The 17,574-nt window shown below is 39.6% G+C and overlaps 1 protein-coding gene across 4 annotated transcripts in view; it reads left to right on the forward strand.

The window, feature by feature from the left end:
* Positions 1-834: 834 nt before the first annotated feature.
* Positions 835-17,574, forward strand: part of AMPD3 (adenosine monophosphate deaminase 3) — a 35,652-nt gene continuing 18,912 nt past the window's right edge. For 2 of the 4 annotated variants that reach the window (XM_075094815.1, XM_075094819.1), the window contains exons 1-6: positions 1,447-1,610; positions 4,507-4,732; positions 7,077-7,272; positions 7,741-7,906; positions 10,256-10,475; positions 12,950-13,079. In XM_075094815.1, coding sequence (XP_074950916.1) covers positions 1,589-1,610; positions 4,507-4,732; positions 7,077-7,272; positions 7,741-7,906; positions 10,256-10,475; positions 12,950-13,079 — 960 coding nt within the window. In that variant the 5' untranslated portion in view covers positions 1,447-1,588. Of the gene's footprint in view, positions 1,095-1,446; positions 1,611-4,506; positions 4,733-7,076; positions 7,273-7,740; positions 7,907-10,255; positions 10,476-12,949; positions 13,080-17,574 lie in introns of those variants that run through there. The other 2 variants (XM_075094816.1, XM_075094818.1) reach the window with 2 other exon arrangements.

Here is a 17,574-nt window from a genome sequence, read left to right on the forward strand (position 1 = left end):
CAGCAGTGTCCACAATTCTTAGCTTTTTTATGAGCACATGAAGGCAATCATGTGATACTAGTATAAGAGTCAAAATACCTGGTCATCTTTGCAACTCAAATTTAGTGTAGTCACCTACTTTCTTTTCCCTTTCATTTCTTCACCAGTTATGTGAAGTAAAAGAATTTCTGAAGCCAAAATCCCATGAGGTTTATGAATGGAGCATTTCTTCATTTACCGAGTTGGGAGGGCATAGGGGGGGACAGCACACTTGCCACAGGACTACCTGATCCCTCACAAGTTTAGGGAGATCTACCTTTACTCTGCTTGTCTCTTTTATGTAAAGAACCCTGTTCTTCAGTCACTACATCCCGGTGGTTCCCTGCACTGTAAAGATACTTTTATATTTAAATGTCTTCAGATTAGGCTCCAAGTATCATAACTCAAATTTACCAAGAACATCCCTAAACTTTTCAGCTTCAGGCCCCGGAATCTCTCAAAATAAGGTCAATTTTTTTTAATGTATTAAGATCCTCGTTCCTGCTGAGTCACGCTAGTTTTGACCTTCAGTTATTTATCTTGGTCTCTTTACCAGGTAAGTTTATTTTTTAATACACATGAGCACCTGAACTGTGTCGCTACACTGAAGGACGGACATTGTCAGCAAACTTACATATCGAGTGTGGTCTTTACACCAGCCTCACGAGATTCTGGTCTCGAACCGAAGTTTTCTACATGTAAGTGCTTTTTGAGGAGAAGTTTTGAAACAAGCGCTTGCCAAGGCAGCACGGCCGGGGCTCCCCGCAGCTGAGGCGGGCTAGGGCCGGGGCGGCGCGCACCGGGCAGTTCCCTCCCACGCCGGCAAGGAGACATGTGACAGCGCGCCTTCTGTTGTGGCGCCTCTGAAGGCGAAGGGGCTGCTGCGGCGCCGCGGAGGAAGGGTTCCTATCGACCCGCCGGCTCCCACTGAGGCCACGGCCTCACGGGGGAGGCGGCGTTTGTGCCCCGCCACAGGTGCAGCGGCGGGACGAGCGGTGCCGGTCAACACCCGAAAGGGCGGCCTCTTCCCCGGAGAAGCAACTCTCGTAGCTTCGGGTAGGCGTCTCCTCACAGAGGTACGGGCAGGGCGCGCGCCCAGTCAGGGCAACGGTTAACGGCCCCGCTTGCCGGGACGGGGGCGGGGCACCCCCCGGCCCACCGGACCTGGGGGCAGGAGGCAGGGGGCGCAGCCTCCTGCCAGGCGAGGCCCCAGTCACAGGGGCGGCCCCTGCCTCAGCGCCCTCCTTCCGCCTGCCCCCGGCACCACCTGCTGCGGAGCCGCCCCGGGCTGCGATGCTGTCGCCCAGGAGGCGGCTGGAAGCCCCGGCGGGACTGGGCGCGCGGCGAGCGGGATCCCCCGCCTGGGGGCCGCGGCGGCCATAAAGGGCCGGGGAAGGGGAGGCGCGGCAGTGGCCCTGGCACTGCGGTAGCGGGGCGGCCGGCGGATGAATGCGCAGAGGGGAGCGGCGGCATCTGGTAGGAGCAGCTCCTCCCTCCTCTGCCGGCGGCTTTTGACTGAGTCTTCCGAGCCGGTGGGAGCGCCCGTGGTGGGGCCCGGCCCTGACCCAGCATGGCTCTCCCCGGGGCGCTAGGTAAGTGCCGAGGCAGGAGGCAGCGCCGTGCTGAGCTGGTCGGTGGTGGCGGTGGTGACCTTGGCCGCCGCCCCGGCGGGGAGGGACCCCGGGCGGCCGTGTGCGGGGCTCATGCGGCGGGAGCGGCCCCGGGCCGGGCCCCGTGGCCGGCCCTGCCCCACCTGTCCTCGGCGCAAGACGCGGCTCCCGCCCCGCCGGCTAACCGGCCGCGAGGGTCTGGAGGCGGCGGCGGTTGTTGTTTTCATGGTGTGTGCTCATTACATATTCAAGCCCATTAAATTCCTGATCGATAACTGCTTTTTAAATAATCATTCCGTCATTTTTTTTATGCAGCATGTTTCAAAAGAAATAGCTTCCTTCCACAAAGGTGCAGAGCTAAAGAGCAACCAAAGTAGCCTTTCTGTGCGAGATAATTAGGAAAAGAGCATTTTGCTGTTTGCTGGATGGCATTGATGCTCCCTCCCCATCCCATTAAGATGTCTAGTCGCTCTCGCAGTCACTCACCTTGGGAAAAGGACAGCACTTGTACAGAAAGATACTGGATCCAAGATCCTCATCCCTCTTCCAGCTCTGGATGGCACAGCTTGCATGTGTTGCATGAAGTGTCTCACAACTATTTTAGGTTTGTTAAAATCATTGCAGTGACATAAGCTAGCAGTGATGTGAGTGAACCTACCTTTCAAAGTGTTTTGTGCCTTAGTCTCTCATTTGCTTGAGCAGAGTATATGAGATCAGGTTCTGTAAGAAACGAAAAACCCTTTGGTCTCAGTAAAGGAACATACTTGTATCTGTATGTTCTGACTCTTCGCTATCTTATTGTAATGATTTAAAATACAGTATGGTTTCTCAAGCAATGTGTTTCCTACTGCATTTCTGTTCATGATCACAATTCTCTAAGAAAAAGTTCATTTGTACTAGGAAAATGCTCAGCCAATGATAAACATACAACCAATTGATTTTTCCTGTCCTAGTCAGCTAGTACTGAAAATATTTTAATTCCTGATTTAGCAGCAGAAGAAACGTTATTATTCCAAATTTTACTATCATTGCTAGTACTCTTACTGTAGTTGAGTAACTATAAAGACCACTCTGATGGGCTGAAGTGGCCCAAAAGGCCTTTGTTCCTGGCAGCTGAATGTATGGCAGTTGCTGTTGCTGACAACTGTGTTCATTGAGGTCAGTGGAAAGACTCCTGTGACTTCACTGAGGTTTGAAATTGAGAAACCATGTCTAAGTTTGGATGTTTCTAAGGCATTGTAGTGCATTGTCATCAAATCATTCAGCTAAATGTGTATGTATTTTTATATTTCTTGTGCAGTTATATTTGATTTTAGGAAGACTTAATACTCATTGCAAAACAAACACTCTTCAGGCAGAAAAACTGCAGAGTGTCAGATCCACAGTCCTTTAAAACCAGTGACATATTTCCACTGGGCTGTGAATTGGTTCTTACAAAATAAGAATGCAAAATAATGTAGATGATCACTAAATTGCCATGTTATGGTCCAGTAGATCTCTCGTCACCTTTTCATACTATGTTTGCTTTTATTCTAAAAGCTGAAGCGTTCTCAAAGCAACTGTGAAAACAGGTGGACATTAATTAAAATCTTTTAGGCTGAAAACAACAGGATCACATATCAAAAGGATCACATATCAACATGTGAAACTTGCAGCATGCTTACAGAAATACTGCAATGAGGGCCCTGATAAGTTATGCCTGGAGTGATCAAAAACTGCCATGTTCCATGCTGACTTTCACCATACATCGTCATTTGAATGAATACCATCTTATAAAATATATTTGCATTTTTGTAACTAAAAAGGATTCTGAAATGCCAGTTTTGGACCCAGACCTCACATTCTGGCAGTGCTTGGATCCATTTGTTGTGATGTGTTCATTGCTATTTTTAACTTATGTAATAAGAATTTAATCTTATTTGTTACAAACTCCATCATACTGAAGGCATTCCAAAAGCTTTATAGTACATAACGAATAATGCTGGTCCGTAGCTTACAAGCATTGTATTTTTCCCCTCCAGAATGCTACCAGCTATGTCAAAATTCACATTTTGTATTGTATGAGAATTAAATATAAATAAAGCCATGAAACTACAGAAGAAACGCTAAAGATGGTATTTTCAGTAGTGCTGCTATAACAAAATGGAAATATTTTGTGACGAAAGGCTACCTAAAAATTTAAAATATAAAACATTTTTTTGAAAAATGATATTTAAATGCTAAGTAGAAATTAAAGTCCATATCCTATCTGCTTCCCACATACAATTCAAAAGCAGGATATGAACTACTGAAACCAAATGAGGAAAAAAAAAAGTCATCACTGAGTTACTACACCATGTTTACTCCTGTTGTGCAACCATCTTACTTCATAGCAGCTTCATGACTTTCTTATTTGTGGCAAGTATGGGGTGAGGTAGAAATGTGCAACCTTCTTTTCTAACTTGCTTGTGGCTCTAAAATTGGTTTGAAGTCACTGAGCAGGGAAGAAGGCAGACAACAGAGTGAATATGACTTCCAAGTTCAGTGCGAATACATACGGCTAAGTATACGTTATACCACAAATAATAGTCTATCTGATTATGTAAGTAAGTGGAATATACTAGCAAATCTGTACATACTAATGAAATTTCCTAGGATATGTATGCCAAAAAGTTCCTGATGCACAAGTTGGCACGGCTGCACAAGTGAAGATGCTCAGGGGATACCTGTGGTTCTTGTGTACTGCATACTAATTTAAATTCTGTGTAGCTGTTTGGCTTTATTCTGCTTTTGCTCTAAGCTCTTAATTTTGATAGGTGTACTACAAAAAAAACCCCAGTCTCTCACATACCTTTATTCTTCTTGTAGTTATAATTTTGTCAACTGTCTTCCTTATTAGCCGAGATGCCCAGACAGTTTCCAAAGCTGAACATCTCTGAGGTTGATGAGCACGTGCGACTTCTAGCAGAGAAGGTATTTGCTAAAGTTCTCCGAGAAGAAGACAGCAAAGATGCCTTGTCACTATTCACCGTGCCTGAAGACTGCCCTATTGGGCAGAAAGAGGCTAAGGAAAGGGAACTGCAGAAGGAACTGGCAGAACAACAGTCTGTGGAAACAGCTAAAAGGTTTGTTCAGTAGTTGTTTTCTTAGTGGAAAATATTTTTTGAAATGAGTTTGAGTTAATATTTCAATACCTGGCAAATAACATTCTACCTGTTATTACTTCAGGAGAAAGGTGAACAGCAGGTACCAAGCGCACCTGTGTGCAGTCCTGTGCTGTGCAGAAGGGGTGGGGATGGGCCCTAGGAAGCTTGGATTGGTGAGGTTGTCTCAGCTGCGTTTCCAGCAATAGCATAGATCTTGCTTATGTAAATTTAACAAACCAGTGTAGCTGGATAGTAGTGGACACAATCCTGCGACTCTTTAATGTAAAAAGAGTTCAAAAGACTTTTTCCTCTCCCTTTAGTCTAGTTTCATTCAGAGAAATTGAAAATTTCAACACACACACACACACAGAGTGGTATGATATTTCTTTTAGTTTCTGTAAAAATAGATGAAAGCAAAGACTTGACATTTAACATCAAGGGAGAAGGTGAAAAGTCATAGTGGCTTAATGATGTTATTTATAGGTTTTCTTAACTCAGAGGAAAAAAATCTAACCACCATTAGGCATAAAACGCATATTTTGCGTTTCCTAGAGTCATGTGAGCTTAGCAGCAGTGAGCATTGACACCAAATGGCTTTGATGCATAGACTCCTTCAAAAGCAGGCAGACAAGGAAGCCTTTGAAAATGATAGCTGAAAACACGTACCTGGTTAGCTGCAGACAATCAGTTGGCCAATGCTTGGCATTATATTTCTGCAACAGAAGGGAGAAGAGTCGATTTAGTTAAATTAAGGTATGACACACTGATGATACAGGCTGAGACTTTTGGTTTTGAATTGTGCAAGTGGGTGTCCCAGTTGGCATGTTCATAGACATAAACAAGCACAGAAGGGAAATAGAGATATTTTCATTCAAACAACTATTTGGTATATCTTTCCTTCTGAACTGATAAGTTTCACTTTTAATTTGGGAAATTGTTGTATTGAAATATGTTCCATCAGACTGTACTCCAAGTTATGCACAAGTTTAACTGTGGGTAGTGAGATATATGTATGTTGTTTACATGTGGGAACAGAACAAGTATTCATCCCTGTCCTACATGACTGAAGTGTACTTCAAGGACAGTTAGACGAGTGAAACTTCTGTTGTTTTCAGTTGCTGTTGATCCAATGCTGCCTTTCAAGAATTTCATACTGATTTCAAAGGTGGCTACAAGTACTTAAGAGAAGATGGAATTTGGTCATAGGGTATTAATTGTACCAGCACTGCATGTTCTTATTCTTCAGAATGTCACAGAAGTAACATGCAACTTCCAGAGGGTATTCCAGTACTCCTTTTTCTTTGTTAGTGGCTCTTACTAACATTTTAAGGTTTTGGCATCTAGTTTAGAAAAAAAGGGAGTATTTCCACAGTGCAAAAGAGAGTGATATCACAGGTAGTTTATAACATATTTATTACATGAATATTTAAAAATACTTAAAATACATTTAAAATGAGTAAGGAAAATTAATTAAATCTTTAGAGATATTCCAAAAGTTCACTTGAGGTATTACTTCACTGAAAAGTACAGCATTCTTTTTTAGCTGGTTTGTCTAAAGTACACACCTATCTTAGTTTAGCTGAGAAAGAGTGGAAGTTTTTAAATCTATGGGGATTAGCCATTTAGTGCTCTGAGGGGAGGAATGGACTTGTGTATGAAAGCCATGCTGTATTATTACTCTGGTAACCAATGTTAGCCTTTTGCTGAAGTCTAATCAAACAGTTCCTAAGGAATAACTATGTGCTCATCCTTTTTCTTACAAGTTTAACTGAATGACTATGTATGAAATTTTGATGGATAGCCTTGTCTGACAACTAGATGAGTTTTTAAATCCTGCATGTTTTGGGAAGAATGAAGAGTGTGTGTAATAGCATGATAATTTATAACAACTTATTGTATATAACATTCACTCATTTCTGTCTGATATTTTGTGAATTCTGATGCTACCGTTCCGTAAGAATCAAGCCCTACTAAAGTAAGCACAGTGATCACAGTTGCATTCTGTACAGTGACTTGCTGAAACTGTATTTGTAAGAAGTGAAACAAAACAAACCTTAGGGCATCTTACAGTGATTGTAAATAAATTATGGCATATTGTATTTGTATGGAGGGTAAGTGTAATAGTGTGTAGCATACATCATGTGAAATGTAATATGAAAAAAGCTGAAAGCACAAATATTTTCTGACCAACATTTTTCCTGTGGTATTAGAGATTTCATTTGTAAAATTTCTTAGGGGGTGATTTCTTTGCTGTAATCAGTTTTCCGGTGTATTTAATGTTTTATACCATTGCTTATTTTATGTTTATACCATTAATTTGTAGGAAGAAAAGTTTCAAGATGATTCGATCCCAGTCTTTGTCATTACAAATTCCATCTCAGGAATGGAAAGCACCATCAGCCAATCCTGTTCTGTCTCCTGCAACACCAGTTCTTCCAAATGCTTTTCTGCCAGTCCAAGTGCCATATGATGTACCAGAGTTTCAGAGAGTTTCAATTAGTGGGGACTACTGTGCAGGGGTAAGAAACCTTTTTTTTTTTTTTTCTCTCCTTTCTGTGTCTAGGGAGAAAAAGAACCCCAAACAGCTAATGCATATAAAGCATGAAATGCCAGTATATTATGGCTCTCTATAACAAACTGTAAATTGCTTTGTGAACATGTTGATTTGTAAAGCAGTTAAAGCCAAGGTCAGGTAGTTTTGTACTTTTTATCATAAAAAATAAATCAAATAGATACAGCCATAATCAGGCATTAAATAAATGGGTAATATATGGTAGGAGAAAAAGGGGTGTGTGGGTGTTTTGCACACTGTCTTTGGACTCTGCTTCTGTCACTGGCTTCCTGAGACCTTGGGTAAGATCCTTCTGGTCAAGCCACATACACTTGCATTTTTGGGAAGTTCAGTCTTCGTGTTACTGGTGTGATTCAGTTTGTTGCTAAAACTGCTGTTTTATTTTTGTCAGTATTTATCCAGGCTTTCCTTTCAGGTTACAGTTGATGATTATGAACAAGCTGCCAAAAGCCTTGTGAAAGCTCTTCTTATTCGAGAAAAGTATTCACGTCTTGCCTACCATCGCTTCCCAAGAACAACATCTCAGTATTTGTGTAGCATGCAAGATGAAAAATGGAAGGTTGAAGATGAAGTGTATCCAGGTGAATATCCTTGTTCTTCTTTTTAAAATATACAGTTAAACCCATGCACTGCCGTAGTAAAGGTAAGTTGGATTTTTGTGATGATCTCTTCTAAGTGTCTTTTTATTCTGTTAGCACATGGTGGAGAATCACTGATGGACCTAAATCATAAATCCTCTGTCTAATCTGAAACTCTGAAGGGTGTCAAAAGCTAAAAAATCCATACTAGATGGTCATTGATTTTTATTCCCCCCTCACCCTCCAGCAAATGGGATGGTAGGTAGTACACTTGCGTTCCTCCAGGAAAAAGTTATATGAGTATGGTTTAAAGTGAGAAGTCATCCCTCATGATCTTGGCATGCTGAAATAAAAGGGATTATGAGCTCGTCTACATTGTAAATTGAAACGCGATACAGACGTGCTAGTTAGTCATTTCACAGTTGTGGTACACTTACCAGGTCAAGACTAGAAGCTGTATAGTCATGTTTGTTCGGTGTTCTGCCTAGGTTAATAAACTGATCTCTCAACAAGGCTTATTAGGTTGAACATATTCCCTATTATATAAATCACAAATGATATTTGCCACTTAGGTGGGTTGTGTCTTGAAAGCTTTGCTTGTGCATTAAACCGTTTGCACCGCTAGTTTTTTGATTAGCCATTGAGGAGCAACCTTTGGTCTGTACGCATGTGCCACTGTGTCACGTCATGTGTCAACATATGTGTCCATATTGTGGGCAATGTATTCTCAGCCATAAAGTGACATTTTAAAATCAATTATCCTCTAGCTCAGTGGTTAAAAGAGGGTGAATTAACATGCTTTCAAACATTTGTTATACAGAAGGAGTGTAAAGAAGACAGTATACTGAATATTCAAGACAGGAAAGATATTTTGGAACAGCTGCTGGGGAGATATTTCCAAGCTGTTATTAGGCTAATAACTTCTTTACAATTATGCTTTTAAACTTATGACATAAACAATAAAACCTCATTACACAGTGTCTTAATTAGCACAAGTTTGAGCTGGATAGTTATGAATATTAGAGATAAGAATGATATCAGTTTAAACTGTACATTCAGGTGCTCTAGGTGAATAAAAGGGTTGGTTAATTACTTTTCTGTCTTGGCTTAACCGAACAGGTAAAAGAAGAAATCTCAGTGATAAGACTGAGCCCAAGAACGTAGTTCAGTTGACATAAATGTAGTTGAGACACTTATTTTATGCTAGTTGCATTAGTAAGATATTGCAAAAGAAGTGATGAGCATTCAGTAGCATGAGTGTTCACGTAAGCTGAATCTCAGAAGTGTGTTTACCTGATTCTCAGAAGAAAAAAAAAAAGTAATTTTGTAAAGGGATTACAAAAACAAATCCCAGCTGTGCTTCTGGTACTTCCTGATTTTGGTTATGGTCAGAAGGCTAAGGGGAAGACTAGAGTTGTGTTGTACTGTCTCTGGCTTCTGCACTTCTTGGTTCTATTCAGAAGCAATTAAACACAAAACTAAGGAGTTTTAATAAAACAAGCACACACACACACAAAACAACAACAAAAAACCCCCAACCCAGAACAAAATAACCAAAACCCAAACCCAACAAATCAAAGCACAAACAAAACAAACACAAATGAAAAAAACCCAGTTAAAACACAACAAAACCAATGAACCAAACCCCCCAAAAAACCTGCAAACCAACTATTGCTTTGGACAGAGTGAGAAGCACTGAGTCTTAAGTTATTTCCTGCTCTACTATAAGTCAAGTATATTCACTAATGGTTGAGAGAAAGAGGAATCAGTCCTAGTATGTATGCACTAGTCTAGCTCATTGGATTGTGGGAAGGGCAGAGGTGAAGAAGTAAGGTACAGCCGGTTCTTTTCTAACTCATGTTTGAATATGAAAACAGCTGCATTATTCAGTGCTTAAATACAAACTTCCAAAATTACTACACTAAGTCAGAGGGTGAAAAGATAATGACGGTGTGTATGGACTCAACAACTGTTCTATTGTTCAAAACTCTCAACTAGACTTTCAACCATCCTAATTTAAATACTTCCGGGAACTTATTTTGAAACGTGTGCAATCATACATTAATAAAGGATAGTATTAAATCAATTTATACATCGGTTCAGACAACTCTAATAATGTATAATGTTTGAATTAAGGTAGGCACTTATCTTAGAGAGGGACTGCAATTAAAGTCTGTCAGAACAAGGCTTTGTTGTAACAACAGGTCTTTCACAGTAATTGAAAATGTGATTTTAGTGAAAGTACTAAAATCTGTTAGAAATGAAGTATTACAGAAGCAGAAAGTCCTTTTGTAATTATTTTGCTTTTTGTGCAAGTTACATCTTCTAAATGTAATGTAAATTTGTTTCCAGATTTCCATTCACCCCCAGAAGAAAATGAAGATCCTTACAATCTTGATGATGCTCCAGACAATTTGGATTATGTTATTAAGATAAAAGGTGGCATTCCCTTTGTTTATGATAACAAAGAAATGATGGAACTCAATGAGCCTCGGAGTCTGCCATATCCTGACCTGGAGACTTATACCCTTGACCTGAGCCACGTTCTTGCTCTAATTGCAGATGGTCCAACGTATGTTTCTCTTTCTTCTCTGCCCTTTCAGGCTGCTGGTTACTTTTAGATTAATATTTCCTCCCTTTTGTGATATTTAATTCCTCAAATGTACTCATTCTACAGTATGTTTTTGTTTTTCCCTTCTCAAGCATAATTGCATCATGGAAAGACTTAAAAGGAAAAGAAAACCTCACATATGGCTGTATTTGATTTTTGTTAGTTTCTTTGTATCAACCATGGCAAAATGAGAAGCAGTTAACAGAAAAGCAAGAAATTGGTCAAATGTTCCCATTCAAGTCAAATCTGACACAAATTTCTTGAGGCATGGGAACTGAAACTTGAACCGCATGGTTTTTTATTCTATTTTGGCCTGTGCTGAATTTGAGGGTTTTGAACAGTGGTCTGGAATTCCTTCATGTGTGTTCTACTCTTTCTGCGTGAAGAGAAACCCTGTGTATGTAGAGCATACAGAACAGCTGAGCAACATAAATATTCAGTCTGATTTCTTCCAGATGTGAATTAACTGCTCATGTGCTGCAAAACTGATCTATACATGTGCAATCGAAATAGGTCTGAAATTTCCCAAAACCTGTGAAGTCTCTAAAAACCAGAAATATTACAATTCTAGTACAGTCACTGATGTGCTTATGACGAAGCAATGTCCTTATCCAGTGCATAATGAAAACGTGCATCCAGTTTTTAAGTTTACTTCACAGCTGAGGACTGGAAACATCAAGGTTTCTCATGGCCTCAACACCAGGAAAGGAAAAGAATCCACCTAGGATGGAATAAAGCAGGAACCTAGACTGTTGTTCTGAATGATTTGCCCTGCCTGCCAGCACTGCACTCCTAGTCCTTCTGCCTTTGAGAGACCATCGGTTACAATGTGACAAGTTAATCACACCTTGATGCATGCTTTCCCCTTTGTGTCCGTGTCTGACAGCTGCAGCATAATCTGTCTGCCTTGTGCATTGATAGTGGCAAAGCAGATGGGCTGAACAGAACTGTCCCATTCCCTAAGCACTTTTTCAAGAGCAAAAGCCTATGCTTCCGCCAGCATTATCAGCGCTCCTGCTCCAAATCTAAGCTAGCATGAGTGTGCTTGTTTACAGTATGGGTAAATGGGTTAATGCATTTCCAGTTTCAGTGTGTTTAATCTTAACATCTCTTAGAATATAAGGACAAGGAGGAAAACCTTGAGATGAAAGTCACACTGAAGACCCTGTTTTTTTGCAGCTTTTGAAATACTTGTTATCAGCAAGCCATTGTAAGAAGGGCCTTGGTAGAACATGTTAGAACACTCAGCACCTTTGTGAATGCAGGGGCAATCATCTACTCGTTTCACTTCTTCAGATCAAGCTTTTGCAGGCTAATTCATACTCCCTGCTAAATACAAACCAAAAGGAAAAAATACTTTCAGTAATCCTGGTGCATAAGCTCTTCATAGGGTATTGTCTCCCTGTTTGCAGCAAGTGCTTTCTTGTCATTTATGTCTATAACACATGGGGCTGCTTGGAGATCAAGAACCCATTGTCCTTTTGATCTTTGCTGTTCTTAAACCAGTGAAATCTCACCCTTACTTCTCAGTGTTCTGATCTCTTGAATAATAGTATAACCCAACAAAGACTTCCTGTAGTGGGCGAATGGGTCTTGGTCAGTGTCAGATACAGTGAGACTGTGTTTGAATTAGACTTTCAAATCCATAATGGGATTTTGTGTCCCACTGAGGGGAGATTGTCAACAATAAAGCAGAAAAAAGGCTATTACATTAATAGTGCTATAAAAATATTGTAGATTCAATTAGAATTGACAGATGGTGAAGAGAAAAAACACGTCACTCGTTAAAAATAGAATGAAAAACAGCAGAAGATGAAAGTGAAGACAGAGGAGTAGGCAAGCAGGAACAAAACATTTTTCTAAGAGGAGCACAAGAAATTATTTTGGGGAAAAAAAGTGTTTCTACACAATAGATATGTTTTTAAGGTATAAAAAAGATAAAAGTATATTGGATCTTATCTTGGCTTCTTATATTCACATTGAAAAAACAAACTTTGGGGGATTTTAAAAAAATTATTTCCATAGTGAGAGTCTGGATTACAGGTTGTTTCTGTTATTTATGAAGTGGTCTGCTCTATTGGAGGTACAGTTTCAGCAATTGACATCACATTTTATTGTAGGTTTTATGCTTTCTTTACTCATCATTATTAAAAGAAGTGCAGTTTATGCACACATACAGTGACAACAATACTTGGACAATTTAAAGGACATAATACGGTTATGTAGAGTCCTGTTTGAGGTTTCACTAATAACTTTGGTCTGACATACCAGTCATTGACTTATATTTGTTATTCAGTAGGATAAGAAGAATGGATTTGTCTTGGTCTTCATTAAAAAAAGAAGTTTGTTTTTACTGTAAAAACTTTCAAATTCTTTCTGAACTTGAAATACAAATAGTTTTAAGTTAGAGTTAATTTTTGTGCTTTCTTTTACAGAAAAACATATTGTCATCGGAGGCTTAACTTTTTAGAGTCTAAATTTAGTTTACATGAGATGTTAAATGAAATGTCGGAATTTAAAGAACTAAAGAGTAATCCCCATCGAGACTTTTATAATGTGAGAAAGGTAAGTGTGAAAAGGATTAAAGGCATGCCATTGTTTTTAATAGGAATTCCAGCAACTTTTTCTTTACTTGTGTGAGGTGTAGATGATATGCATGAAATGGTGCATGCATACCACAATTGAATTATATTATTTTAAGAATATTAAAATTTTTCTACATTGGAACACTTCAGGAAAATTAATGTAAGTGGGTCATAAATGGATTATGCTAAACTTACCTGTTCACTGATTCAGAATCAAAGGGGCTTAATTGTATGTAGATTGCTTTAAAGTAGTGAAACAGTTAATCAAAAGAAGCTCACTTGGATTTTGAATAAAAATATCCACATGGAGGTTTAATTAATTTAAATTAATTCATTTAAAGACAGTCAGTTGCATTTTCCTGCTTTCAGGTAGGTAAGTCACACTAGACTGTAGTAGGAACAGCTGTATATATCTGGCATAAAAATTTCACTTCATATTGAAAATAGGTGTTTAAATATCTGTCAAAAGAAAAAAGACCTCCCACAGAAACTGAACTGAGGGTTCATGCTGCCATCAGTATCTGGTAAAAAATGTCTGTGGAATATTAAGTAAAAAGATTATTTGACTTATATTCTTAGCTGCCTCTGAGACACTCTGGGATGTAATTAAGAGACAGGTAGGGGAATCAAGGAGCTGATTTCATTTCCCGACATATTCACAGCCAAGGGAGCTGCATTCTCTTCAAAGCATGGAAGCAACAGTGTTATGCTGCTTTGTTAGCTTCCCTTTCCTGAAGTTAAGAGGAAGTTACTGGAGAGATAACGCTTCGGTTTGATAGGTGAGATTTCTTCACAAAGCAGTATTTGTTGCTGCTGTTTTTAACCACTTCGGGTCCATTTTGCCTTGTTTCTTTAGGCAACTGAAGAGGTAGTCCTTATTTTATAACTTCAGGGTTTAGATAAATTCTTCAATCCTTCTTGTTATGTTTTGGTTAGCACTAGTACATCGAGATGTCCTTTTGACTTTTCCCTGTAGTGTCCAGTGTGCTGGCTACTGGATGTTTGCTACTGTTGTGGTAATAAACTGTCAAATTGTGAAATTCATGAGCATTTACCTCTGTTACCTGTTAAGCAAATGGATGGGAGGTTCTATTAGCTAATTCACCCAAGCAAGACTCAAATGGCAGAGACTGGACCCCTAACTTGATATTTTCTTGTATAACTCTGGACAAGACATTTACTCCATGCCACATTCAAATATAACACTGACAGAGGCATTAAGAATAAAACACATGGTGACTGACAGGTGCAAAGGACAGACTTGTGGATTGGGTAACTCCCTAGACAATCAATTTGATTACTGAGAAGCTGTAATTAACAGGATTGTACTTGCTAAGTTCAGCTGTTGATTTAAAAGCAAATGTTCAATGTTTCTGGGCATATTGTAATTATTTTTTAATTACTGTTAAATAGGCCAATCTACAGATGGATTCACGTTGTTCAAAAGCACAAAATGTGCATCACTTTGTGTCTGGCAATACTCAAATTGAAGACAGCAGGAACAAGCTTACTCTCCTCTGGCAGAGATCATTCCTACTGCTAGGAATGCGTCAAAATTTCTTGCTGCACAGAGTTAATGTGGCTTAAAGTAGTATTTTATTATGTTATATATAACATAATAGAAATATTATAAGTAATACTAATTATTATGTATTATTTATTAGACAATAAATAGATTTGTTATTAATATATAATTAAATATCAACAAATAAACATACTATATGATAATACAAAGTATATATTATTATTTTTATGAAGCAATCTTACAAGTAGTATTTTTATGAAGCACCCTCTATGGAAAGCAACTGTATGTATTGTAGATAGAGTTCCTGTGATAATCTTGTAATCTTGTAATAATCTGATAATCTTGTTTCTCCTATGTCTTGCTAACCCAAGTAATGTTTGGATTGTAACTTCCCCGAAGTACTTCCTCCCTATTAACAGTCTCAGCAGTGAAACATATAATGTGAAACAGACACTTCTAGGGCCCATATTTTCAGGATGTCTCTCTGTTAGGCAATCCTAGGCAGTGCATACTGCTCATAAGGAAAGCAAGAAATAAGATTAACCTCCCAAAAGAGCTGTTAGTGAAGTTGTCTATTACATCCCTCAGACACTAGTGGTGGAGATCCTGGGACAGTCTGTTTCCTTATATAAAAGAGCCAAAGTAACTGATGGAAAATGCCAAAATTAAAAGAGTTATGAATGTAGTGGCAAGGTCAATCAGTGGACGTGTATTACTGCATTTAGAAAGGTACACTAGAAAGCTGGACAGCATTATTTGCAGGCATGACAATCAAAGGTTACTGGGTTTTTTTCCCTTCTCTCTGCCCCTTTCCCCGCTTTTTTTCCTGGTTTAATAGCAGTTCTCCTCCAGTGAGCTAATCTGTTCAAGAAATCCCAAGATAAGGCTCCTATTAAATAAGGGAAATGTGTGTATCTTAAGTGTTGGACTTAACCAGAATGCAATGAAGGACATGTTTTGTACTGATCAAGCTGGAACTGGAAAATTGCCCTTTAATAACCAGACAAATATTTCTCTAGGTAGACAAGGATCCAGAGGTGGTAAGAGTGTGGCTGGCTCCACTTGGCTCCCCGCAGGAGGTGGGCAACTGTAGGAGAAGGCTAACTTTAGGGAAGACTCTTGAGACTGCTATCAGCAGGGCTTTCCCACATTCTCTAGCTGGTGTATAGCAAAGTGCAGTCAACACAGATTCTCCTCATAACTCCTGGTTTGCCTCCATTAAGGATGAAATTAAGTAATAAGAGTTTAGCTCTACAGCACACAAACTCACAACCGAGTTTTAGCCTTTGTGTACTAGGGTGTCTTGCCTTCCAAAGCAAGTATGTGAGGTTTTTTGAGTGGGACTTCCTTGACTGACCATGTGGCAGCAGAGCTTTGGGTCAAGCAAGGGTAACTGCGTGGAAGAACGCAGTTTCTAGAGTGGCTTATATAGCCCAGCTGAATGCTGTGCTGTAGTAGCTGGTTGCTGCTGTGACGTACCATTTGGACTAGATTGTCACAACTGATTTTTTTTCTTTTTTAATTTAAAGTACTGGTTAGACAAAAAGGAAGTAAATTCTGGCTTTTGATTGTGACTATGGGGTTGAAATGCCACTTTGTTACTTCTAAGAAAGCAAGTTAGATTGGGTTTATATACTTCTAAATTCTATAGATCTCACAAAATACTTAATGAAATTATCATGTCTACTTTTTAAATGTATGATTAAAAGCCTTGTGAATGAACAATGGATCTATACCTTAACTTCCCTGAACTCTCAACTCTGATTCATTCTGAGGTTGCTTCTTTTTTTTCTCTGCAGCTACGTGCTGACTTTGATGATGAAACTCAGTTTCATCCTATTAAACCAAAAGTGATAGTGAATAGGAAGGCTTATGGGTTAGCATCAGATTCAAAGGACAGGAATGCCTCTATGCACCTCCTTTAGCATTGCATGTAATGGTGCCTTACCACTGTTAACTGGCAGAAAAGCTGTATGTTATGCTTCCAAAGCATTGTGGATACGACTTGTCCCCTCCTGTCTTGCAGAGATGCTGAGGTAAATTCTTGTGTCTACCCTCAATCTTACAAGTGAGCATAAAATGATCAGGTGGAAAGCCATCAGTCATTATAATGCAAAAATTCTGTGGAGACCATAAAGTGAGCTTTTCCTTTCTTTTTTAAAAGAACAGAAAAAGAAATTTGTTTCTCTTCACAGCAGTGTATTTCTGTATTCACGTGAATACAAACATCATAGGGCTTGATTCTGTGCATTTTGTAAATACAGCCAAAAAAGCAGCTGGAGACACAGGAATTCCTGTCTCCTGTCTCTCCTGGTTTCTGGATTGCTCTGGATGGCATAAGTATGAATTAGACAAGCTCCTGAGGGCTCTGCCCAGCTCTAGGGACTATTTTCACTGCCAGGAGCATTACTGCGCTACCCCAGGGCAGAGCATTTTGTGTCTCCTGCCTCTCATGCCTATTACAGAGCTGCAAGGAAAGAATCCAGCTCATTATAAAGCTATTGCATCCTATCTGAAAAGCTAATGCAGTATAAATATATTGGTGAGCAGGGGATCTAGCAGTAGGGTGTGGAATGATTTCCCTTTGATCCAGCATTGAAGTTAAGGCTGCAGAGGGTTCAGTGCCAAGTTCATGAAGCCCATAGGTGTTGGGGTAGAAGTATTTATGAGTTAAAGCGCATGTGGTAGTTTGCAGCTGTCAATACTACTGATCTGTGCACTGGAAGAGTTCAGTATCATTAAAAAGGCTGCCATTGTAATTTGCTTTTGCTGTGTCATTCTGAATCTAGAGCATATGTCTAATTCAGTGCAGTGCTCCATTTCTGATATGCACAGATAAGCATCCATAAGATAGATCTGAGATGGGTGTTTTGTGAAGATTTGAGAGAGAGTGAAAGTAAAGAGAAGCAATGCAGGAAGATGAGGGAGGCAGGGTGGTTTAGGGAAGTTG

The sequence above is a fragment of the Phalacrocorax aristotelis genome, chromosome 5, assembly GCF_949628215.1.
Source record: "Phalacrocorax aristotelis chromosome 5, bGulAri2.1, whole genome shotgun sequence".
NCBI classification, from domain to species: domain Eukaryota; kingdom Metazoa; phylum Chordata; class Aves; order Suliformes; family Phalacrocoracidae; genus Phalacrocorax; species Phalacrocorax aristotelis.